This window comes from Patiria miniata, unplaced genomic scaffold (assembly GCF_015706575.1).
Source record: "Patiria miniata isolate m_02_andy unplaced genomic scaffold, ASM1570657v1 HiC_scaffold_23, whole genome shotgun sequence".
Lineage (NCBI taxonomy): Eukaryota > Metazoa > Echinodermata > Asteroidea > Valvatida > Asterinidae > Patiria > Patiria miniata.
The window spans coordinates 7,315,191-7,340,587 of NW_024037062.1; the positions used below are offsets into that span (position 1 = coordinate 7,315,191).

At 40.6% G+C, this 25,397-nt stretch overlaps 1 protein-coding gene across 6 annotated transcripts in view; it reads left to right on the forward strand.

Moving 5' to 3' along the window:
* Nucleotides 1-25,397, forward strand: part of LOC119731194 (protein NDNF-like) — a 50,366-nt gene that overhangs the window by 21,669 nt on the left and 3,300 nt on the right. For 4 of the 6 annotated variants that reach the window (XM_038204262.1, XM_038204263.1, XM_038204265.1 and 1 more), the window contains exons 3-4: nt 18,352-18,586; nt 24,928-25,046. In XM_038204262.1, coding sequence (XP_038060190.1) covers nt 18,369-18,586; nt 24,928-25,046 — 337 coding nt within the window. In that variant the 5' untranslated portion in view covers nt 18,352-18,368. Of the gene's footprint in view, nt 1-7,753; nt 8,168-15,175; nt 15,996-18,351; nt 18,587-24,927; nt 25,047-25,397 lie in introns of those variants that run through there. The other 2 variants (XM_038204268.1, XM_038204267.1) reach the window with 2 other exon arrangements.

The window sequence follows — 25,397 nt, forward strand, 5'->3', positions numbered from 1 at the left end:
TAAGATGATATTTGGGTCCCTAACTTTTAAGATAACAGGTCAACATTCGTCAGTGCTCTCTTACAGAAATATCAAACTGTATGACATATGAAGCAGGTAATGTTTTTGAGAAATTTGATCGGAACATTAAAGCTATAAATGATAAAGTGAATTCGGAACGAAGCCGAGCTTTGAAAAAGGGCCGTCAATGTCGTCATGTGTATTTTTAGCCGCGGGGGTTGCCTGGCCTACAATTTAGACGTCTGGGCGTCGGTGGAAATTGTCAGGTCAGGGAACCAGACTATCATTTTTTGCAACTTGAAGTTTGCCAAACCGTGGTTGGCAGAAATTGCCTACCACAGGTTGGCAAGGAAAGTTTTATCGCATGTCTTGCGGCATGGTCCAGTTTCGGAAGTTAGTTGGCAGAAAATAGTGTTCGGCAAAAAAATATCGGTCAATGTAGCTAGCGATAATCATTACATGATTATATTTTTTTTTTTTACATCGTAACTTTTTTTCTTTCTTTTGTTCGACAAAAGTATCTGAGCTTGCACAAGTCTGGTGCTTAGCATTCTCGATGGAATGAGCGTGTGGTGTAAACTTGTAAGGCACCGGGTGCTTGTCACCGTGTCTGGCCTGATGAGTGCCCGTCAGACGCCCGTCATGATTGGCAGGCGAGACCCGCTAACATCGGGCCGATGACCTCCCGCCTAGTAAGGTCAGCACCCCGGAAATTCTACCGTGTCAGACATTTTGTAAGAATCGCGTCTTGATTCCGGGAGTCAGTGCCCTAGGGCAAAAGGCAATCTGTCATTACTAAGTTTTGGTCCAACAATAATTCCATGGTCTTTTTTCCCCTTCTAATTTGGAGTAGTTTCGGTCATCAGTAGGCTAAGTGTATTAAATTTTAAAGTTTGACATTTGAAATTCACGCAATCGGATCTGTTCAATAATCTTGAAGTGAAAGGGTGTAGAACGTGCATGTATATACTTTTTTTCACATTTTGAAATATTCTGTATAGGCCTAAGCCTTTATTTGTTTTGCTAACGGAAGATCACTACTGCGCATGCACAGTGCAGATCATTCCTTCGTAAATGGGGTTAACGTAATCCGTTGAATAATTCATGAATCGTAATAACGTATTAACATAGATCTTCGCATTAAATGTTTCAGTATTAGTTTTGCCTGTCATTTAGTTATGTAATATACAAACGACACACCAAGTACTAGCGCCTGCTGCACCTTTAAACAGTTCCATCACATTGGCCACAGGTTTGACCCCAAATTGACCCCGGACTATTGACCCCCATTAACCCTGATCCCACCTAGCAGTCACTTTGGGCACGTCAAAATTGGAATTCTTAAACAAAAAATTACATTTGTATGCATTATTTTCCTCGTGAACTAAACCAATATTTTGTTCGAGTACAAATTTCTACATTAATGGAAGTATAAACCAAATCATGTATTCAATGTAATTTGATTTTGGTTTGTTAAAATTTCTAAAGATATTTTTATTAGACTTTCTGATTATGCAGTGTAGCACAATATGATTATTTTTCTTGTTAATAAGGAGTGCAAGAACATGACATAATGTGCGTAAAATCGAGCATCATTATGCGTGGCATATTGTGCGCGTAAAATTTGATGTTGTAAATGCGTTTCTTTGATAGACAAAATGATCTGATCGTGCTTAATTTGGAAAATTACTACCCGTCTGGGTCTTGATGTTGCCCGAGAAAAGCAGACTGCAGTCCCCCGGACTCAACTAACAATAAATTATTATCAAATTGCTGCCTTATTAATGCCATAGCCGGTCACAGGATGTTACCAAGGCCGGAGATTCATCAAAGCCCATTGAAGCTTATGAATTCATTATACGTGACGTCGGGGGACTAGACCCTGGATGGCTAATTATAGCGCAACGGCTGCATAATTAAAGCAGACGGGTATTGCTAAATTCATGTTTGGTCAGGAATTCTTGTCTAATCCCCCTAGAATAGACAACATGGATCTGTTGAAAGACAGAAGACGGGGCTTCATTTCCCAGTCTAGTTTGGAGTCCTGTTTGGAGTGACCTCCCCTGGACCTCATAGTGCATGTAAGCGAGCTTTTGATTGGTTACTACCGCGAGACTTCCGGCATGTCGTGTCCAATCAGGGATGTCGTTTGTCATAATGAAACTTTGTAATGGGGCTTATTACGCTGTGCTTTTACACGGGTCACGTCGTTGCATTTAGCCACGGTTTGCGATATTGGCGTTTATTGGACTGAGATTCCCGCGTGAGGCTAGCGCAAATGAAAGAGATAACCCGCACACTAGGTATGCGCCACGCATAAACGATACTGACGATTCTAACGGACGATATTGACGATGTGGAAGAAGTAAACTGCATTTACACACCTGGACAAATCTGAGAGCATTAATTGCTCATGACGGAAACCTTGCAAAATACTAAAGAAATTCACCTTTTCAAATGCCACTTGACCTTTACAAAAAGACGAATTGTTTTTGAGGAAAATAATATGCGGAGCTGCCTGTTACATTCCATACGAATTTTCCGTTTTGGATTCTCCATTTATTTTTCTGTTTAGGCTTCAGATTACTAGGCAAAATATATCATTGAAATGAATTCTGAACGAAAAAAGGAAAAGCATGAGCGTCTCCAATTACATGAAACGTATCGTATATTTATGACAAAAATAGTAAGGAATAATTTAACCCCATTGACATTTCGACCATGTATATTGGTATTGGTGAGGAGTCCGCGACTAGACTACTCAGCCTATACATGGCCTATACATGCAGTACCAAACATTTGATTATTATGCGAATGAGATGTGGGCAACTTGCTCGCCATAGTCATGTCTTTCTTTAGTTTCAAAACCCATAAAACCTTTTCTCCGCCATATTTGATCTCAGTGTTTAACATTTCAACAGCTGCTCTGTTTGTGCCACATTTAATCATAGAATTTATATAAGATTGTTGTAATTAATAGTGAAGTATGGCTAATGGCAAAAGATTTAACGTCCATAATAATGCACTATTGTGCTACGTGTATATAAATAATAATTTTGTCCATGGGACTATTCATCCAGACAATTCTGTTTACCAGAATAACTTTTCTGACGTCATGGATAATGGGTTTCTGCAAGTCAGTTTGGGGGAAAGGTCTAATGAATCAACAGTAGTTTAGTGGATGAATGTTCAAAAATTAAAGGGCCATGTAATGTAATTTGTTTAACGTAATCCGTGAAAATGCGCCTTTGTGTCCCATTTAAGTTTATTTTCAATTTTTGTTTTGTCATTTTTAAGGGCAACTGTGTGCCTCTTTAAATTTTCATGCTAACAAAATTTCTATATTCATGAGCACAAGTCTTGGCAGAATCCTCATGGTTACAGTTATATTAGCACCAAAAGTTGGCAGTATTTTGGATATTTTGCCGTCGTGAATTTTCTTTTCTGTGGTGGTTCGTTTTTGTGTCAGTACATGTGCATGGCAGTAAGCTAATGAGCAAAATTGTCTCACAGATGTTTCCAATGTTGGGTTCACTATTTGAACAGAAAACCCCTAAAGTCAACAGTGTCTTCCTGAAATGACATCACAGCAACGGCGCCCTCAGTTGTCCAAAAAAGCATTGAAAATTGGAAAAGTGCCCTTTTTTTAGCACAAAATATGTTCCTCAGAAACATTCTTTTCATGGACCCTTTAAGAAATTGTTTCTTACTTATGCAATGACTGCGTTGTACAGGAAGTATTTAAAGCTCGCCATTGTGGCATGCTAATGCCATATCTACTCCCAACTATTTGGTGCCCAGCACCGATGTGTTGACATATCACACTGTTCCCTTTTAAAAAGTGTTAACCTAATAAACACACCGACGTTACACAGGACTGTTGAATATTCATGAAGGGCAGACGATGTTAAAGGGACAATCTAGTCCCAGTGAAATAAGTAGCTTTTAGTTTCGAAAGAACACGGAAACGCATCTTTCTTTCTTGTTTGTTTTACTTTCTTAAAGGGATTAAACAACATTTGGAATATCAAAAAACAAAACTACCAAATTATTATTAAATACCTTACTTACTGTCAGTAAATGACAGTCTAACTCTAAAGCATCCTGTTAAATTCATGGCACCTGGTGTGCTGTCGTTTTTAAGAAAAACTCTGGTATTTCTGTATCAATTTCCGGCTGACCAGCGTTAGAACTGGCCCCAATTTATTATATTTAGTTAGTCCGCATTTTGTTTGCAATCGAAGCACACATATGAACGGGTACCAGCCAGCTGGACTGGTTCCCTGACCTCAAAATTCCCAAACGTCTCTAAACTGCTCCGTTTTATCTTAAGTGGGGTCAGGGAGCCAGACTACAGGAACATCATTGTTTTTTTCTACACATCTACGAACACAAAACTTCAAACAGGTCGGTGTAACCTTAGTTGCTATAAAATCCATCCATTTCTGAAACTTACAGCAAAAAGCAAAGTGTTGTATATTCCCTTTAAGATTTGAACGGCACAGTTAATTTGTTGATAGTGGTTTTAGATTTGCAGTATTTTTTGGGGGAAGACAGTCATTTATTCGTGTGGATGACACAAGGTAGTCCCTTTAACGTGACGTCATCCGTCTCTGACGCAGACGCGCTCCGTATCAGATACCCTTCTGCCAAAGTGTGTTTTCGTAAATGCGCAGATCGAAATGCTATCTGATAAGGACGCATTGGTGTTAATGTTCCCTGCAGCGGTGCATGATTTATAGCCTGACCAAGCAAAAAGGTATTTTTCCCTCCAAGATATAATCGCAAGGTTAACAAACCCTCCCCTTTAAATCCCAGAAATTACTGGAGTAAGACTTCTTTCGAAGCAGGTGAATGCACTTTATATGTACCTGGACCTGTTAAACTTATAGTGTTGTACAGAGCGCTACATGCATTCCTGGCGCAGGGATTTTTAATAGGCTCTTTTCTACTTTAAGTTAAACAATAAGATTCCCACTTGAGAGAGAGCCCTCTTTGTGTTGGATTCCTGTGTTAAGTTCTCGGTGTTCGTCTTCAGTTAATGGTGTGTCGGTCAGAAACTTCTACTTTTTGTAGTTATTTTCTAGCTTTTGAAAAGGCTGTTGTTGTTGGGTAGCCAATTATTTGCCAGAGAAGGACATATCAGATTAATGCATTATTAATTATTGCTTGAAATACCGTGAGTATTGTTTTTTTTCGTAGTTCCGGAGATGAGATGTCACATATAATCGCAGAGTTAATGCATTTTGTCTCTTATTAATAAGTGAAAATGTGGAACTGCCACGTTGTTGCATTGATAAGTGGACGCGTGCTTATCTTCGTCATTACAAAATTAATGCATCTCCGTCGAAACGCGTCATTCCCGGCCTTGGTAGAGAATGGAGCCATTACACCGTCCACGGGATCGTTAGAGTATCGATTCTCCGAAAGTTATGTCGATAGAGTATCGATTTTCAGAAAGTCGGTCGATACCGTGCCCCATTCCTCACCAATTACAGGTTTTTATTTGTTTGTTCCTAAAGGGCCAGTGCCTTAATGGGTTTGTGTTATGGGGGCGCATCCTCAAATGCACCAACATTTTTTTTGGTCAGTACACATGAATTATATGCGTGCATTTTTTGTGCGTATAAAATGGCGCATGCGAAAGGAATTCAATAGAACATGCAAGGCACGCCAATTCTCGTTCACTTTTCATGTTAACGTCTTGGTACCAAACACTGACTAGTCTGCAGTAACATACTCCCGTGTTAGAATACACCGAATTGATAACTGCGTGATCGCAGATTACAATAATGTTTTTTTTCCCCATTCATTAAAGTCATAAAGTTGTAATGTTTTCAAGTTGTTGTAAATTGCCATGCTGTCTGTTCTTTTATAGGGTCAATTTATTTTCCTTTATAATATACAGCGGATACAACAGAGTTATTTAGGATCAAAAGGAGAACTTTGTGCGTGGTGCTTGGATGTACTGTATTCCAGTATAAAATCTTGAGATTTGTTTATGTCAACTTGCATATTCTATAGGCCTCCGCTGTGATACGTGTACTTGTATTTTTTTTATTCCTCCGTGCTTTGACCAGTTCTTGTAGCTTTATCTGTAACGCTCTGAATCCAAACAAGACCGCGCGTCCATTTCCCCTCCAGTTAACTGTTCGCACATTATTCTCTCATCTGATGATTTATCTCAAACTTTTTCCGCGTTATTGATACACTTGAACCGCGGAAGTAGAAACGTCTTGAACTGGCCAAGGGATCCACTTCAAGATAGCCTATCGAGCACCGATAATGGATTTATGACAGGGGAAAAGCTTCATTAAATCACCCACGAGGATGGTTATTTCGTACTGTCAATTATGATATATTTGGACATTTTGACAGATATGAAAAGAAGCTTTAAAAATATGGAGGCATGGCACAATAACAGTTCGCGAGTCTCTACTATTTTTCTGCTACCACTGTACACACAGTAGGCTAACCGCTACACATTATACATCCCGTAACAAACTCAAGAATATTTATACAACAGTAGAATTCATGGGGTTTTTTTTCTCAAAAGTTGACACTAAGTGAAATTGATCCAACTTTGCATAAGGAACTATTAAACTCTAATTTGAAATTAGTTTGGGAATGTACATCATTGATTTTGCTGTAATTTTCAAAAAATGAACTATTTGAGGGGTTAAAATAGATCAAATACACTGACATGTTTGAAGTTTTGTGTTCGAAAATGCTGGAAAACCAAGAAAAACAAAAATGTTCAAGTTGTCTGGTTCCCTGACTCCACTAAAGATGAAATGGATCACTTTATAGACTCCGGAAAATTGCAAGGTAAGGGAACCAGTCTAGCTGGCCTGCACCCGTCCATGAACATGTTACCAATAGCAAACCAAATTTGGACTGAAAAAAAAGGTAAATTTGAAGCAGTATTATATAGTTGAAAAATAGTTAAGTTTTTCCAACGGTAGTCGGCCGACCACGGTTGGAAATTTATGCAAAAATACCACTTTTCTTGAAAATGACCTCACACCAGGTGCCATAATTTTACAGGATTCTTTAGACTGTCGTTTACCAACATCCTAGTAAGGTATTTCGCAATAATTTGGTAGTTTTGTTTTTCGATGTTTGCAATTGTTGTATATATAGCAATGCTTTATTTTTATCACGACCTAATTTGTTTCGGTTGTACGCAAACCATGCATGAGTGACTGGCTCCCGGAATAACTGGTTCACAGAATACCACGTGCAGCACCACCTTAATGGCACCAATTTACATAGTTGTAGTTTTAGTGAATGTGCTAACCACGTAACTTCCTGGGCAAAACGTAGGTATGTCACTTGACTTTTTTTTTGTCAGAAGATAAATTAGATGGACGAAATGAACATTTGGATGGAAACGAAGACTCAAAAATTAATATTTCATCCAGAGGTTTCAAATAATGAAACCGACGTACCTATGATACATCATGACCAATGCCAACCGGCACATAAACAATAACAATCTCTTTCAAATAAATCAGCAAAACTTTTCCGCCAGAAATATCAGGCGATATCAGACTCGGAGAGCGCCAAATTTTTCTTTCACAGAGGCGAAAATTGTGACAACTTAGCCTGGATTTTTGACCCGTCCTCTATAATTCTCATCGGTCGGCATCGGCCAGTCTGCCCCGAGCCCCCGGTCCGCTATTTATTTGTTGATGTAAGATGGGAGCCTACGGCGTTAACAGCCCTTCCCTCAACATAAGCACAACACTCAGTGAAAACATACAAAGGGGAAGAGAGTGTACGCATCATAAAACTGCGCGGAGGGGATAGTTAGTGTCTAATATCGTAAAGGAAGGAGTGGCGTTGGGTAAGGACATACTTAGATGAGAACAAACCTCAACCGACTCTGTTCTTGATTGCTTACTAAAGACATTGGCTGCTATCTTCAAGTTCGTAAAATTCGTGCGGGTTTCACGAGAAGAGTGGCACATTCGTGCACAAGCGTTTGATGTCATTTTTGTTCGACCATGGATCATCCTACTTTGCTTGGTACCAGTGCATTTGGTTGAGTGCAACGTTGGTTTCGTGCGATATCGAATTCAGTGTGTGGAGTTGCATATCTGAGGATTTAGCGGAAACTGGGCGTGTCAGAGAAATAAAAGGTGCAACATCGGCCGTTGATAAGGTGAGGCTTAACTCTTGACCCAAGATACGATTTTCCTATCATCGTAAGATTATGCAGTGTGTTTCATCCGTTTCAGTAACGTTAAACTCGCGTTAACTTTGGTATAAGTGCGTGTACTGATGGGTGGCGTGTGTTAATATGGTGGCCCCGAGAGGGCATTACAGTAGTTGTGAATTTCTTTCGTGACGCCAGGAAAATTGTTGCACATTTTTTTTCTTGCGGCACGACAGATTTATGCAGTGGTACGACGTTTTGTCGATGATGAGGTTTCTGTAGTGTTATGTGATTCGTGATAACATTTTTGGCGATTTCTTTTATGAATCTGTTTGCGAGAGAGTGACGTGACTGTGCTGTCTCTATGTCGTGAATTCTGGTGATTTCGTAATTTCTATTTTCATTTAAGTTTGAAAAAAAATGTACGACTGTAATGGCCTCAATAGGCCTCTCTATACATATTCATTTCATGTGCACTAATTTTCAAAATATTTATCGTAGTTTATGTTTTTACGTGGGACAATCGAAATTTTCTCATCCAATGCATCCGTACCTTATGTGCGTCGTAGTTAATTGTTGACATATTTTCTTGCATATTAGTAATAGGCTACAAGTTTATTCCCTTGAATTTACTTTATTGCCGGTTAAGCGCGCTTTTCCCTATATTCAAATGATTTATTGCTTTGTAATATAGGTCTGTAGTGTCTTCGTTCTGTATTATATTTAATAACGTATTATACACATCAATTGCGAAAAACCACAAAGTTTGCATTGATGCTCACCAAATGACAATGCATTTTGTATAAACAAAAGGCTTTTAACTTTAAAAGAAATTGATGCAAGGTTACATTCCATCACAACCCTAGGATTACCCAAAATGAATCCCCGTTATTAACCTCGATCCGTCATTGTTTTAGGTCTACTCAACCAAACAAACAGATTCCTGCAAGTAATCAGTGTTGGTTTGTTGTCAGGTGGAGTATTTCCAGACTATACCACCAGGCGCACCTGTCGCGATCATGTTACTAATGTCTGTGATTGGTTGACTTGCACCTGTGCGTTCGACTCTGTCTTTCTTATTGGAGGTCATGGCCGGGTTCTAGGAATGCTATAGAACCCATTCTGATCCTCTGGGACAGCTGTCATTGCCGATACAAAGAATGCAATCAGCACTCCTTTTGTTTGACTCTCACTCTTGCCTTTGTTTAATAACAATACAATTCCGACCATACAATTGTACTCACACATTCCTCAGATGTTTAGGTGCATTGGGATTGTTAATTGAACAAAACATTAGCCGGAAACCATTCAACTCTTTAATCCAGGTGTAATCAAGTGATTTCCAACAAACTTTTCTAAAAATGAACACAGAAAAAAGGGGAGAACACTCAAGCTGGTCAAGATCAGACACGATCCCATTCGGGTTCGTATTGTTTAGACTTTACTAAAGTCGCGTTATCCAGGTTAATGGTATGCGACTTTTTCGCCACAGTTTTTTTTTTACCTTATCGTAAAGTAATGGGTATACATGTACGTATTAAACCTTGCTAATATTATAAGAGGAGGTTAGTAAATGATACGGTTCACAAACGATAATCAGACTTGAAACGAAACTATCTTATGCGCCATCCTTGGATACAAGTGTTGCAATCTTGGATGGTGTACAATAATAACTAGAATTCTCTCAAGGCTAATCAATGCGCTCGGCGCGTGCCAGTCTCATGTTGTTGACTGTACTGCTGGGGGGGGGGGGTTGTGTTAATGCTAACCACGTGTATCTCAATTCCTGAAGGGGCAGTTGCCAGACCACAAAATAAACAGTGATTAGCGGGAAAAGCTCCCTTGTTAAGTTTATTGGCAGGGCTATGTAATGGTTCTAATGCTGAGCAAAGGTGTATACGGGACGTCCAAAATTGAAATGAAAAAGACCATGACTTTGAAGACTTGGACATTCCTACTTGGGACATTCGCACTTGGGAATGTGTAATGAAATTGGAACATTCATATTTGGGAATGTGTAATAAAATGGGAACATTCGTATATACTTGGGAATGTGTAACAAAATGGGAACATTCGTACTTGGGAATGTATAAAAAAATGCGAACATTTGTACTTGGGAATGTGAAATAAATGGACGGAGTCAAGGGCTCCCATTAGGGTTGGATGCCACTCCTTGAATCAAAAAGAAAGAAGTGGTGCAGTCTCAAGCATGTCAATTTGAATTCGTGAATATGATGAAAATCAAGGGGCGGGGTTGTGCCCCCCCCCCGGATAAAAGAAAAAAGTTCCTTCGTGAAATAAAGTACTTTCCAATTAACTGGTGCACTTAGAAAACCGGAACTCGGACTTAGCCACACAAAGCATTTTCATTCTGAGGAATCATGGTCGAGCATGTAACATTTTTTTCATTATTTATGACTGTTAGTAAAAAATGTTCCACATCAGAGTTAGGGCTTTACCAGAAACCCCTTTAACAGTAATTCCAGCACAGTTCAATCGGAGGGCAAGTCATAATCCTCTCAGTTGTGTGGCATGCAGACCTGTCAGTTGGAGTATAGGGTTCGGGGAAATAGGTCACTTTTAGCAGTGTCAGCTGAGTTGTGTCACCTCGGCACCAGACTAGACACTTTCACAGTCCGCTGGGCGAACCAGCAACAGTTTTATTTTCTTGGAAACACCAACGGAGCGGAAGTCAATGCATTAGCTGTTATTAATGCGCTGTTCTCAGAATTCCGGAGAGGAAAAAACATCGTCTTTGTTTTAATTGATACTTCTTCAAGGAGCGAGAGTGATTAGTATGGTCTAATTTGTTCTAAATTCCAAACTGGAGTTTATCGTAGCGCCAGGCCATTGGTACGTGCGGGTTCTGCATTTGCACATAAACCGTGCGGCGCACCTCGTAAATAATTTCAAGCTCATATAAATAACATTTGTAATCGCACCTTAAAGGTCAACATTAGAGGGGAAAAAAGATCTTTTATTCCAAAGTGTCATTAAAATACCTGTCAACTGTGCCAAAGGGTTGGACGAGGTTTAAGCATGCCAATGACCTCTTTATAACAACTTTCTCATACGACAACAGTGGTTTACACTCGAAATCTGCAGTGGCGGCAAAATATGTTGCGTGATGTGTTCTAACTCACAATCTTTTTTTTTTCTCAAGATGACAGTTCTGTCTAAATCGTCACACCTCTTTTGCAGCATCGTCACCACCGGACCCCATTTCGAAGCCCCGTAAGGTTACCCAACGACAAGGTGTGACAATAATTTACTTTGCGGTGGTTGTGCCGGTTCAAAGGCCACCCCAGGTGTACCCATAGGGGCTGATTTATCGTCTGTTTACGCTCGTCTGGCCCATTAACCTAGGGCGCGATAATACCGCGACATACCTGACACCCATATAAACGGGAGCTGTCGACACCCCAAGCCCACATTTTACCCACCCATTTCCCCCGAGTTCACTCCGTCTGCGCACCTCTAACCCCGCCCCTCCCCAAAAAGTAGGAGGGGCTTGGCAGTTAATTACGCAAACGGTTGGGAAATTGAACACTTCTTCCATAGAACCTGCTGCCACCATTTCAGTCATGTTCCCTGTATCCAATAACAGTACTGAATGATGACTTTTTTGTGCAAAAAGGACCAGACTATATTACCTCACACCTTCCAGCTCCGCTTTGGTGGCGTTGATAATGGGAAAAAAATAACGATGCCTGAAACATGATAATGGTCTATAGTTTGATTGTGCAACGGAGGTCATATTTCTATGCTAATAGTTTTAATGCAGTCACTGATACAATTTGGCAACATGACATTCCAAAATAACGGAGTATTGTACGTGCACGGGGATATAAATCAAATCAATTCTTTAATTTGCATACAGAGTCGCTTAAAATTCAAAGGCAGTCTTAAATTTCATATCGCCCAAATTTCATATCACCCAAATGAAAATTACCTTTTACGTGAAAAGTGTTTCAAAATGTCGTACCACCAGTTAAATAATACCTGTTCGGTTGTGCTTTAGGCCTATTAGGCCCATGCAATGTAATTATTTTTAATGCAACCCTTGAAAATGCACCATTGTTTCCCATTTAACCTTATTTTCAATTAACATTTTGCCATTTTAAGGGCATTTTGCAGTGGTGCCTTTTGGATTTTCATGCTAATGGAAATTTCCATATTCATTATCAAAAGTGTGATGTCATTTCGGGCAGAAAGCTCACTGTTTATGGCGTAGGCCTCGTACAGCTTTTTCAGCACCACAATTTGCCAGAATATTGGATGTTTTGCTGTTATAAACTTCTCTTTTATTGGTGATTCGTTGTTGTTTCAGTATATGACAGTAAGCAAGTGAGCATAAACGTGACTTAGATGACCACCTATAACCGTAAGGCCAAATTGGTCTTGGTCCAACTTGGCTTACCCAGTTGTGTTATGATAATATTGATTCACAAAAATGTCTTCGACCCAGTCAACTCTTTTTGGGATCGTGTACTTGAGGACACCTCTAATGTACTTTAACGAGTTCCGTTCATAAATCAAAACCTGCCCTCTTTCCATACAAATTAAGCTAGCTGCAAAGTCAACATTGTATCTTAGCGAACTATTTAGATGATTCCAAATTCATCAGGTGACTTTACCTGCTTGTATTATCACCAAATGTTTAGGTATTAAGTCCCAAAACATAAGTGTCGTTTCGTTCTCCTTAGTACGGGAACAGGGTCCTAAACTACACGATTGCTTCTAAGGACACGTGCCTCCAGACGGGCAGTCGGGCACATACTGCTCTTTTTGCGTACAAAATCGTATCACCGCCATTACGTTGAGTGCTTCCAGATCAGAGCCCATTCAGACGCCCACAATTATGCCTATATCTATTTATCCGTCATATTTTGTTTATCCCCGGCGGTAATTTCTTAGAAGGCCAGCGGAACGTCACAAAGTGAGTGATTACATTTGAAAGCCTTTGACGGTCATGTTCATTGTAAACTCGGTGTTTTGATGATGCTTAGGCCTTTTTGTAACGTTTGTAAGGCGTAATCGATTTTCAAGGCTTGTTGATTCATCAGTTTGATCCGGTAAACACCATCGATGTCTTGATTTCCTGAAAGGCTACTCCCGCTAGTCCCTACCCGTTTTACTGGTTTCGTAATTCATTCATGTTTATGAATCTTTTCTTTTACACAGAAATTTGTAAACCACTTTCTCCCCCTCCTACGGAACGTGTTGTTGGAATAACGGATTTCCTGTCGATTCAGTTGGATCTCAACGTTCAAGTTTATTGCAATTCCGGGGGGGGGGAAAGTACAACAAAATCGGATGTAAAGCGAGGCGGGCTGAGCACTCAATCGTCAATCTGTTCTGAAATATGCATTTTGATTAAAAGATCAGAACATTGGAACCGGAAGAGCTTTTAGTCATTTAATGTGTCATATATGAAAGACGGGAGGCCATATATGAGGCAGTAATTGTCTCCAACGCCAGAAATGTTACCGGCAATTTCCACTCGAGACGGAGTAATAAGGTCCAGACAAGTGGTCGGGACTCGACTACAACGGAATTGGAAGAGAACACTGCGCGTTGAGGAGAGGTGCTTAAATCAAAAATTTGTTCTCGTTCCGGCGGGAAATTGGAGGCTTGCACGCCATATCGCACATTCATTACTTGCCAGTTGAAAAAAAAAGGTTAAAAAAAAAGTGTAACCCAAAACAGGGGCACTCCTTAGAATTGATTGGTCGTAGAGGCGGAGAGTTGTAAATTACAGATGGTTTAATAACTGCGGTCTGTCAGCGCCGTATCTGGTTTGCGTAAATTTTGTGCTTATTTTGGTCTGTGTATTTTATTGGACTGAACTTTCAGGCCTGTCGCTTGCCTTTGTATACGTGTCGTATAAACGCTTCGGAATTTAAAATGTACGATGAACTTCTATCGGGTTTTGCAGCATACTTTGTTCAAAACAATAACTTAGCGTTCTGAGAGTTGGTCTTGTAAGTATTCGTGCTTGTTAATTAAACGAATAAAAATAGTACATGTATTTGACTACATCATTTCACAAAAGGCTGTCTGATATTGTTGGTTTACATTAAACAGGACGCTGTTTTCCAAAACATTATTTAAACAAGACACGAAGTTGTCAAGTTATTTAGTTATATTTCCTGTTTTAAAGAAGAACGATTTGTTTTCAGGTATGTGTGTGAGATTTTTTTCATGCCACGTACCGGTACTAAACTAACCCCCCAAAAAGTTTTATTCTTGTATTTCCGGCAGGAGCCATATGTATTTTTTAATAATAATATTGTGTGTATAATAATAATATTGTGTTCAATTAATTGGGTGATTGCGAAATATTTAACATGTTTTGCTCAGGTGTTTTGTTGGAAAGCGTACGGTAGCTTTTTCTAACCATCACTCGCGTGCCAGAGGTGAAAAAGCCAAAGACATATTTGAACGAGTCTGGGGTGGGCGTCGGTCACCCACCACTGGCGGTATTTAACCGCGGGAGGGTCCAGGATCCGAGGCGACTAGAAGACGGTAGGCTCCTGCCTGGCCCGCAGCGCTGTCTGCCCGGCGGGGTTAGCCACTCGACACGCTACCCGACGGTCAACCTCGTAGCCTGGGGCTCTTAAAACCGGAAGGAAACTACATTTTCTCGATATTGTCTCAAAATATGTGTCATTTCTTTGTTGTATTGAAGAATTCATTCAATGACGTGCGGGGAGGAATTATGGATACCAAGTTCATTGTGTTTGTGTTTGATTTTTTTTCGGTTATGTTATTGTGTTTTTGTGTCACCAACAAAACATGTGATTTCCAGTTGAAGTTAACTGTTGAGGAAGGAAGGCCTGAACCTACAGGCCTACAGAGATTGTTTACCCAGAAATTGGTACATAAAGGGATATTTTATATAGTAATGCGTAGTTCATGGTTTTGACATATGTCGTAATACTTGACGAACTTCAGTCAACCGATGTCCTGCTGCGTGGCTACCAACAGCACACATGGGCACCAGCGGGAGACGTCAAAATCGGTTACGACACTGGTATAGCGAAGGGCGTTTAGCAGGTCGCTTGCCCCGACATCGTGTCCCGTAGCCGGCGTGTCTACCAACGGGCGTCCGCTCGCTTTCTTCACTTCCTTCGTACGTCTATACACCAGTTCACTCTTGGTTTTCTACTTTTTTTCTCTCTCTCTCTTTGGAGAAGAAAGTCTTGCCTGCCTCCTGCTTGCCAGGTTTGTTGGAGTCGTCGTTCAGACTCGCCCGGATGTTCCGGGACGGGATGCCGTCCTGTTTTTTTTCTTTTTGATATCCGGAAGTTATGATTCTCAGTCTGTGTGCCATGCTACAACTGAAGGCAACGTGTCATAGCCCAGCTTTACCGCACAGTGTAAATAGCCACTGGCTTCGTGCGAGGAACACCATTTACTCTCGCGACGAAGGCTCGGGCAGGAATTGCATTCAAAAGCGTTGGGATCTTTTTTTCTTCTAAAAACGACGATCGTACATGGAACAGAAATCTACCCTCGCAGAAACGTGGAAGTCACACGCAAGATAACTTTACCGTCTTGACAACATCAGTGTACGGCAAACGCAGCACCTATCACCAGTGAAGCCGTCGTTAACTTGTACCGTAACGACTGCCATTTCTGCGGCCTGGCACAAAGATGCGTCGCTCGGTCACGTAAGGAGGTCCCGGGAGCATAGTCTGTCTCGTCAAGTCTGGATTCTTTTTTTATTATCCCCATACCTGCCATCCAGACAGTCTTGTATAGTATCACTTTCATTTTGAAATATTTTCAGTGCGGACAGACGTAGCAGCGGGAAAGTCGTCCAAGCAAAGTAAGTTTGTATTTAGCTTCTTAACTCAGATCGATGCTGAGGCGCATCAGATCCGCATTTAAACCTTTCAAAGAACAGGTGTTTTCTAAATCTAATACAGCTATTGAAATTCACGCTGTCGATAGCTTTGAAGCAATGCTATTTCTGTGTCTTAATTTAAAGTGAGCAAAATCGTGTTGTTTCGCATCAAAGTGATCGGGTATAATAGGTGACTTATATGACACTAAGTACGTATAAATACCGTGGTCATGTAAATTTATCCATAATTATGGTCCTGCTATGGCAAACGCCGTGCATGTACGTGTATTTTGCTACCGTATTTATACGGGTCATTTTATATATGGTCCAAAGCAGTTGCGTAAATCTGTGCCGGCGAGTGGGGGGATGGGGGATTACCACAATCCAACAATCCAAAAATTTTCCGGCCGTGGAAATTTGAAAAGGGGGGTGGGTGCAGGGCACCACATTATAGGGGCGCTCTTTAGGATATATGTACATGTATATCATGATATATGCTCTCGCTAACATCAAAAAGACGCATTTTTAAAGATTTTGTACTTTGTTTCTCCACTTTTCAGTGCTATTACATACGCCTTTTGGCGGGCATGATCCAGTAGCCCATAAACCCTGGTCAAAAAGTGATGGGGATATATACCCCCCCCCCCACCCCCAGGATTTACGCCCGTGGTCGAAAGTATATATTTCCTATCCTTACCTTGGTACTTTGTAATTTACCATACTAGTATCGTTATCGAATGATTTCAAACGATTTTTTTTTCTCATTTTGTTGGGTTGGTATAGATTGTCATTCACAATCACTCTTTAGAGGACGACTGTATTAAGGAGTGCATCAGAATGATACAATCATAGAGGTCAGATGTAGGATACAGGGACGGTAAAAAGTGGACCCCAAAACTATTAGATTGACCCATATCTTTAACTTACCATTGGGTAACTCAAATTTAAATCTGTACATGGTGAGTCAAAAAACACGAAACCCAAATGTCGGAACTATTGTTTTATTGAAGTTCTGCATGAAGCACTTTCAAACTCTAGGATATGAAAGCCCAACTCATAAGCTTTCTTTTAGTACAAGAATCATTAAAATCACTTTTGTACTTTCCAATTTACGGGATTTTAAACACAACCACCGTTTTAAAGTTCTGTCCACGGATCACACAAATGGTGTGCGTTCTTTCAGCAAAACGAAAACAATTCACACACATCCCTATGTATACGTTTTGCTGAAAGAACACTTACCTTATTGTGATCCGTGGACAGAACTTTAAAACGGTTGTTGTGTTTAAAGTCCGTAACTTGAAAACACCGTCGACACACCGTCAGCACGCACAATACCGTCAACACATCGTCAACTCCTCCAAAACACATTCTAAAGTGACAAATGCGGTACTAAATCGTAATATATGGGCCAAAACGAGATTTTGCCTTTCAAAAGGGAGGTTAAACGTGTATGAAAATTGCAGTGTTAAAGTACAATTGCTACAATTTTACGTCTAGGCCCTATCCGTTTGTATATCCTAGACTTACATTTCTTTAGTTTAGTTGGAAAGGTCTTTACTAACGTCTATTTATAGGTCCTTGAATTCAGCTGGAGAGAACATATAAGTGGCTACAATTACTACTAATCAGCCTCTACTAATGAGGTCGTGTTCCCCATCCCCTCGTGTTGTTTTAAATCGAATGTCAAGGCGATCGATCTGGTCACCACGTGTTTGATTGCCCGCCCCAACGTGTAGTTGACGTCAAGCTTTGACTGTTGAATGTTACGGCAATGGGACTTCGAATGAAGTGTCAGTTCAGTTGTCTTGGTTTTGGTGACTGGCGCCAAGAAAGTAATAAGTGGTATTGTTTAAATGTTACGTTATTTTTTCGATGTTGTTATCGGAACTGATTTATCTGGGTTTTTTGGGTTTTTTTTTTACATATTTTTCCTCAGATATTAGATTTAAGAAAGGCGACGTGTTTAGTGGTTCATGAGCTATATACGCGCTTTTATCAAGGTTATTTTTTTATCATCAATGAATCGGCAACGGTCGAGCGTTCAGTGGTTAGATAATAAGGGGCCATTTCCGAATGAACTGTTTCAGTAGTTAACGTCACATTTTCCAGTTGGGGTGCATTTCCTATGGTCTTGATGTGGTCCACTTTTGACATGGCTATTTTGGTTGACCTCAGCCCACAGTTGACCCAGATCGAACTTTGCCATGTCATCATAATACCTCAGGCGTCGTCTGAAAATGCCTTGAGTTTCCTGTTTATTCGACCGGTGATGGATGACCAACCGTTGTTGATGAAATCTATAATTGCTTATTGAACTGTTTATTCAATTTCACAGGCCTCGTATTCAACAACATGTATCCCCGCCCTACGCCCTCTACCGTCACGATGACGCTGCTGCTGCACTTTCTGGTAGTCTCGCTCTCCAGGCTGACATGGGGCCAACAGCTGCCCACGCGGGACGAGGAAATATTCCAGCTGCAGATGGCCAACCCAGAGTCTGTAGCGGATACCAAGGTGCTCCCGGATGGGGCTGAAACGAAAGGCTACGTTTTTCAAGGCACCCGTAAATTGTAAGTGTAGTCCTTGATATGCGGTCCGTTCAGTTTGTATGTCGGTAATGGTTCCAGACCAGTAAATATAGACTGCCATAGATCAGTGGTAATTACCCGCACTTCCCAAAATTACTTAAAGATACTCACAACTCTCCAAGAAGTTCCAGACAGGCATCAAATTAAAAGCTTATTCCATCATCTTTCATTTTTTTGTTTAATATCTGATAACTTTTGGGCGAAATTTCCATCCGAAGATGATCCTAAAATTAGTCCTGAACTTCTGAAGCCCATCGCCATTTTGCAAAACGATGCCTTCGCTCCATTGCAAAATAGAGCGCTTTTAGTGCCCAATTTTATTTAAATTTTACACCGTAATACAAGCTCACAGTCCTGTGCACGGCTTCCACCCTTCTTTTATATAAACCCTCGATTTCATGGCCCACAAAATGCAATAATACCGAAGAATTTGAGGGCATGCAACTCGTGATTTGGCCGGTGTAGGCAATTTTGGGCCTATTTACTGGTCTGGTCGCCTCATGTCGATTCGCCCTAAACCACTTCGCCCCATCGCCGCTTCCTCCCATTGCCACTTCGCCCCATTGCCACTTCGCCCCACTGCCACTTAGCCCCACTGCCACTTCGTCCCAGCGCCAAATCCCCCTATTTCCGCTTCCCCCATATGTATTCATGGAAATGAATTGTTGTCATTTTCGTTGTGCAGATTACGTTTGCTGAACAATTGTTATATTTGGTTTTTTTTTGGGGGGGGGGGGTTTAAGGGGGTTGGAGCTTGCATCTTTCCACTCTAGAAAATTATGTGTCACATGGAAGTTGTCCTTGGACCATGAAAATTGTACTCCGAGAAAAAAAAAGTAGTAGAAAATGCACCCAATTTTGTTTTCACACCCTACCTGACAAAACTGTCCCGTTCCTAAGGAATCCCCTTCTATTTCAACTGACCTTTTGGGTTAACTTCCCACCCTCCGCTTCTCCTCAAATCCCCTCGCTGAACGTCGGGTAAAACAAATATTTGAAATCGGGCGGCTTGCTCTGTGACTTTCGAAAATATGCCCAAAATCCCCCACGGGATCCGGGCAAATATTGTTTTTAACCCCGCCTTGACCCGCGCGCTTTAAAGCCGGGCTCGGCGAAGGATCTGACCCGCTGGTTGGACTATATCACGGATCCAGAGTGGAACACAAACCAATCGATTTGCCAGAAACTTCCCCAAGAAAAAGTGCCCCAAACGTACAAGCATTACATTCACTGTGTGAATTTCCGAACAAAAGAGGTCCACATAAACTAAGTAGCAGCGACGTTGTGTGGACTTGCCCACGTCCACACAATGTTTCCCCCCTCTCTGGAAAACAGGTTTAGGGGCATTTTTGGGTTAGGTTTTATCGGTGGCAAAACCACTCTTAGAAGTTACCCCCATAAATATTATGGCTTCAAAAAGGGTGGAAGTTAATTCACTATTTTTAATAGAGTGGTTTTCACTGTGGACCATAATGTAAAACCACTCAAGAGTCAAAACCACTCTTAAAAATGGTGGTTTTTTTTACTTGTTCACATTTTAGAGAGTATGTTTGCTTAAAAATTTGCTAAGATTTAACTTGTCTTGAAATGTTCGTCGCCGGTTCACAGTATTGATTGATAAGCGAAGTTTTTTTTTAAGTGCGTTTGTCCGCCCCTCCCCCCCCCCCTCCCCCTCTTCCCGACTACGCGCCTGACGATTGTTCCAAAAATTAGTTCTGATATATCTCTTTTCACTACCGATCTCCGAAGAGAGATTTTAGTCTGAAAAATAAAGAAAAATCCTTTTCTTGAAAAATTGTAGAGCAGAATAATGTCGCCGAAAACAACATTGTGCAAACATTTTGAGGCAGTCAAAAATGAAGAAATTGAAGTAGAAATCATGCATTGCTAATATGACAGGCATAAGCTAAGGATTTTTAGAGTCGATTTCAGTCGCAATGGCTTCGTTCAATCATACTGCAATGGTCATACAGCATCCTCACAATGATAATTAAAGTCAACACCTGCAGCCTGGATATAATTATTTCGTTGACATGCAGTGTGGCCTCTTTCACGAGAGATAACGTGCACTGTGTTACATGTAAGTTGATCCTGAATGCTGCGTCACAAACCAATATCTTTGAAAGCATGTTTTGGAAGATAGCTATAGTTTTTTTTGTCCAAATAAACCCTTCCAGCGCATCGGGTGCGAAACATAATAAATCAAAGCGCAGGGATTGTCTTGTAATACTCAATATCTTCCCTTTTTTCTCAATTGAAAAAAAATAATCACTATTTCCCCCTTTTTTCACATTCGTTTTTATAGAAATGTTCATGTATACTTTTCTTCATTGATCAGAAATTATTGTCAACATGATGCGGTATAATGTTCATTTTGTCCCATAATAATTAGGGCCCGATCCAAAATTCAATTCAAAATTTTTCTTCACACAACTTTAATGGCCTGCATTGCTGCAACTAAATGTAAATGCGAATCACAAGGGGGAAAAAATAATTTGCAATTGCGAATATCAGGGTCAGGCCCGAAATTGCACTGCATATTATACAGGGTGAGTAAAAAAAAAGCGCGAAACGCAAATGTCGGTCCACTGTTTTAGTGAATTTCTGCATGTAGCACTTTCAAAATCTAGGATTGGAAAGCCCAATTTATAAGCTTTCTTTTAGTAAAAGAATCATTCAAATCACTCATGTACTTTTCAAGTTAAGGAATTTTAAAAACAACCACCGTAAGGTTTTAAAGTTCTGTCCACGGATCACAAGAAGGTAAGTGTTCTTTCAGCAAAGCGAAAACAAATCACATAGGGATGTGTGTGAATTGTGTTCGTTTTGCTGAAAGAACGCACACCTTTTTTGTGATCCATGGAAAGGACTTTAAAATGGTGGTTGTGTTTAAAATTCCGTAACTTTAAAAGTACATAAGTGATTTGAATGATTCTTGTACTAAAAGAAAGCTTATGAGTTGGGTTTTCATATCCTTTAGATTTAAAAAGTGCTACATGCAGAACTTCACTTAAACAATAGTCCCGACATTTGGGTTTCTCTTCTTCTTTTTTTACTCACCCTGTAGATATAAGCAATATTTACTGCTACAATAATTTCCATTTTGATCTGGTAACATTTGGAGACGTTGTTGGTTTTATTATTGTGATGTACTTGCACTAGTTTAGTTCAACTTAAGAAAAACCTGCACTTACAATGGTTTCCGTATGCACGCTCATGATATGTCATTGGCGATGTCGTGCCCAGGGGTCATGCGCACAAAGGTCGGGGCAAGGGATGGCAAACGACGCGACGTTTATTTATCTTGCGTCGAGGCCCATCTTCGAGATTTCGTCAAGATGTGCCCGACGGCGATTCTGTGTTTGTGTTGATAGGATTAGGAAGGGAAATTTTTTTTTGGTTGTCGTAGATTTGTCACGGATCACCAGACGTGGAGTTGAGTTTACAGGAAGTCAAGTTTTTTTTCCCGACTCTCGTTTATTGCCTTTTGAGTTAGCAAGTTGGGCCGCCGTACGCTTTTGAAGAGCAATGTTCGCTGGTATTAAATTGCCGTTGTTACTGCGTAGCGCATAGAATACCTATAAAGACAGTTTACCAATTCCTATTGGTCGAGAGCCCGTCACGTGGTTGGTTTTAAACAGTTGACCAACACCGGCTTGCTGGTCTTAAACACTTTTCTAGTGTCACATGAAATTTGGACTCCTATGAAATGTGGTGCCAGTACCATTTTATTGGTTGAACGTTGAAAATCCTCAGGCATGCGCATACCGTACCAGTGAGTCAGTATTTCATAGTCCTTACTTCACGCTACATCGGCACAGTTGCGTTCTGCGCCGCGTCAACGCGCGCGCCAATCTCCAGTTGTTTACATTTTTCTCGCGAGTGGGTCATGCCATAACATAGCTAAAGGGTCATGGTTTCGAGAAAAACAAATTTGTTGGAAATTCATAGTTTTTGACTTGTTTTGACTTTTGGACTGAAAGCTTTTTGTTTTTTACCGAAAAGGTATTTATTCGGCTAGGGTAATTATCAGCATCCAAACTCCAACCTGTCTTAAACATATTGTTTAAAACCGGCCAAGCACCGTTTTGATTCCCTCTTTCAAGACCAATAAGTCGGTAATATTTCAGGTACATTGTAATGAGAATAAGCGATGATGCCGTCCAATGGGCCTTTTTGTCGAGTCCCCTGAATGCATTTCATTAATTGTTAACTGTTGAATGGGATGGCGCCTGACTATTTATGCAGGCACAATGCAGCCTTATTTTACTGTCATTTTTTAAAATATGGTTTTAAACATCAGGGAATGTTTAATTACAAATTTTAAATTATTAATTGAAGCAGACTGAAATTTATTATAATTTTAACTTTCTTTCATTTCACTTTGCAAGTTCCAAAAATTAAGATTTTACCTAACTTTCAATTCAATATGGCCGACTCGTGAATAAGGCCCATGCACTGGTTCAAGAGCAATTGGGTAAAACTCTGAAATTCAGCGCTTGACCTGTGACGTCACAGTTGTAGCAATAACCCGGATGTTCTTCTTGGCGCCACACAGTAGGGAACCATAGCGCCGTACACACAAAACATGAACTTTTTGCTGTTCGTAAAAACAAGTCGGTGCGATTGTGATCAGCACAAACGTCCACGAGCGAGATTAATGTAAGCATTCACATTTTGATGTGGGAAGCTTTGTGACTTCGAAAGTTTAAGTCATAAATGGCGCAGTTCAGTAACATGCGGTTCATGTTCTCTCATATACGGAAAATATAGTCAAACTTGAATCACGGCCAGCTTGCACGCCGAAAACAAAAGCCCACGCCGTCGGCTTGGCTATACTGGGCATATGCGATGTACATAATCGCCATGACTTTGACCGGAGAACGCAACAACAACGCCGAGAGATAGTGATGTCTTGCCCAGCCACTAGTCGGGTCCCCTGCCGCGAACTACTCGGTACAATCACGCGAGCTATTTGCTCGCCCCGGGGGTGGGGTCGTCCCCGCGCCCTGCACTTTTGTGTGCCCCTGATCCGTCATCCAGGACTCCGTTTGACGGGCAATTTGTCCGAATTTGTCTTGCCAACACGATAATGACATCATGTAACGGGCAGGAGCCTTGGTGCTTGGTATGGCAGAGTTGGGTAACATTGGGGCAAGGGAGGCTTATCCTGTCTTCCTGTGGAGTACGACCGGGAACACAAAAATGAAACTCTTGAAAACACTGCACGCAAGATTCGATTCAGAGCTGTATTATCATCAAGCATTGAATTTACAATCCCGACTCTTGCAATAATGCCCTTTAGAAATTCCTTTTTCTTGAGCACGGTTGCTGAATGGTAGACAATCATCGACTTTTACTTGTATACAGCCTACAGGGTGAGTCAAAAAAATGAAACCCAAATGTCGGGACTATTGTTTTAGCGAAGTTATGCATGTAGCACTTTGAAAATCTAGGATACGAAAGCCCAATTCATAAGCTTTCATTTTAGTACAAGAATCATTCAAATCGCGACATGTTCTTTTAAAGTTTCGGAATTTTAAACACAACCGCCGTTTAAAGTTTTGTCCACGGATCACAAAAAAAGTGTGCCTTCTTTCAGCAAAACGAAAACAATTCACAGACATCCATGTGATTTGTTTTCGTTTTGCTGAAAGAACACTTACCTTCTCAGTGATCCGTGGACAGAACTTTAAAACGGTGGTTGTGTTTAAAATTCCGAACTTGAAAAGTACATTAGTGATTTGAATGATTCTTGTACTAAAAGAAAGCTTATGAATTGGGATTTGATATCCTAGATTTTGAAAGTGCTACATGCAGAACTTCACTAAAGCAGTAGTCCCGACATTTGGGTTTCGCTTCTTTTTTTTACTCAACCTGTATAGTTGTGCAAAGAAACGACAAGGGTTGCACGGCTTGCTCGAATGACATAGATGTGCGGCCTGTTTGGAATATGCAAATATTTATTGTCCTACACCTCGAATCTCTTTGAATAGTTAATTTGTGGTTCACTCACTTTACGTTTTATCAAAGCACTTCGCCCTTCCGGATTTGCAATTTAAGGGATTTACATCTCATAGAAAAGTGTAATATCCACTAAGCTCCGAGCTGAAACTTCAACAGGTTAGGTTTTGAACATTCTTCTTTTGATTTTGAGTGGTGTAATTATTGGAAACGAACAAAACGCATGAAAAGCAAATGATCCTATATGCCTTTAACTTTAAGTCAATGCAGTCCCAAAAATACTAGATTCCCTCAGTTCAAGGAGACCTCTCGAAGTCCCGTCTTTCATTTTCTTGTTTTCTTGTCTTTTTTTTGCACAGTTTTTACTTCGTGGTGGAGGAGGATAGTGCACCAGTGGCCATCACAGTCACGCCGTGTGCTGCCCAATTAGACTGGACCCTGTCCCTCATGGATCTACCTGAGGACGGCAGTGGCTCAAGTGAGTATCCAATCAGATTGCAGGAATGTCAAACAAGCAAATAATTAGATCAGGTTTCGAGCCAATGAAACGAAGGGAAACAGTAGATATCATTTATTGGAGCAATGTTGTAACTTTACTTCAATGTAGACCTATAAATAAAGATATTAATTGTTTTAATTTTAGCAACATGTATACTTAAGTCACTAACCTTGAAATCACGCTTGGTTTTCCCCTCCGGATGGCATTGTAAGAGCGCCCTCTTTCGCTCAGAAATTACCTATTGCTAAAGTGTTGGCCAAGTTCGGGCAAGGACCATTAGTCGACTAGTGGTTGATTTGTGACGTACCTTACGCCTGCGCACTGATAGCA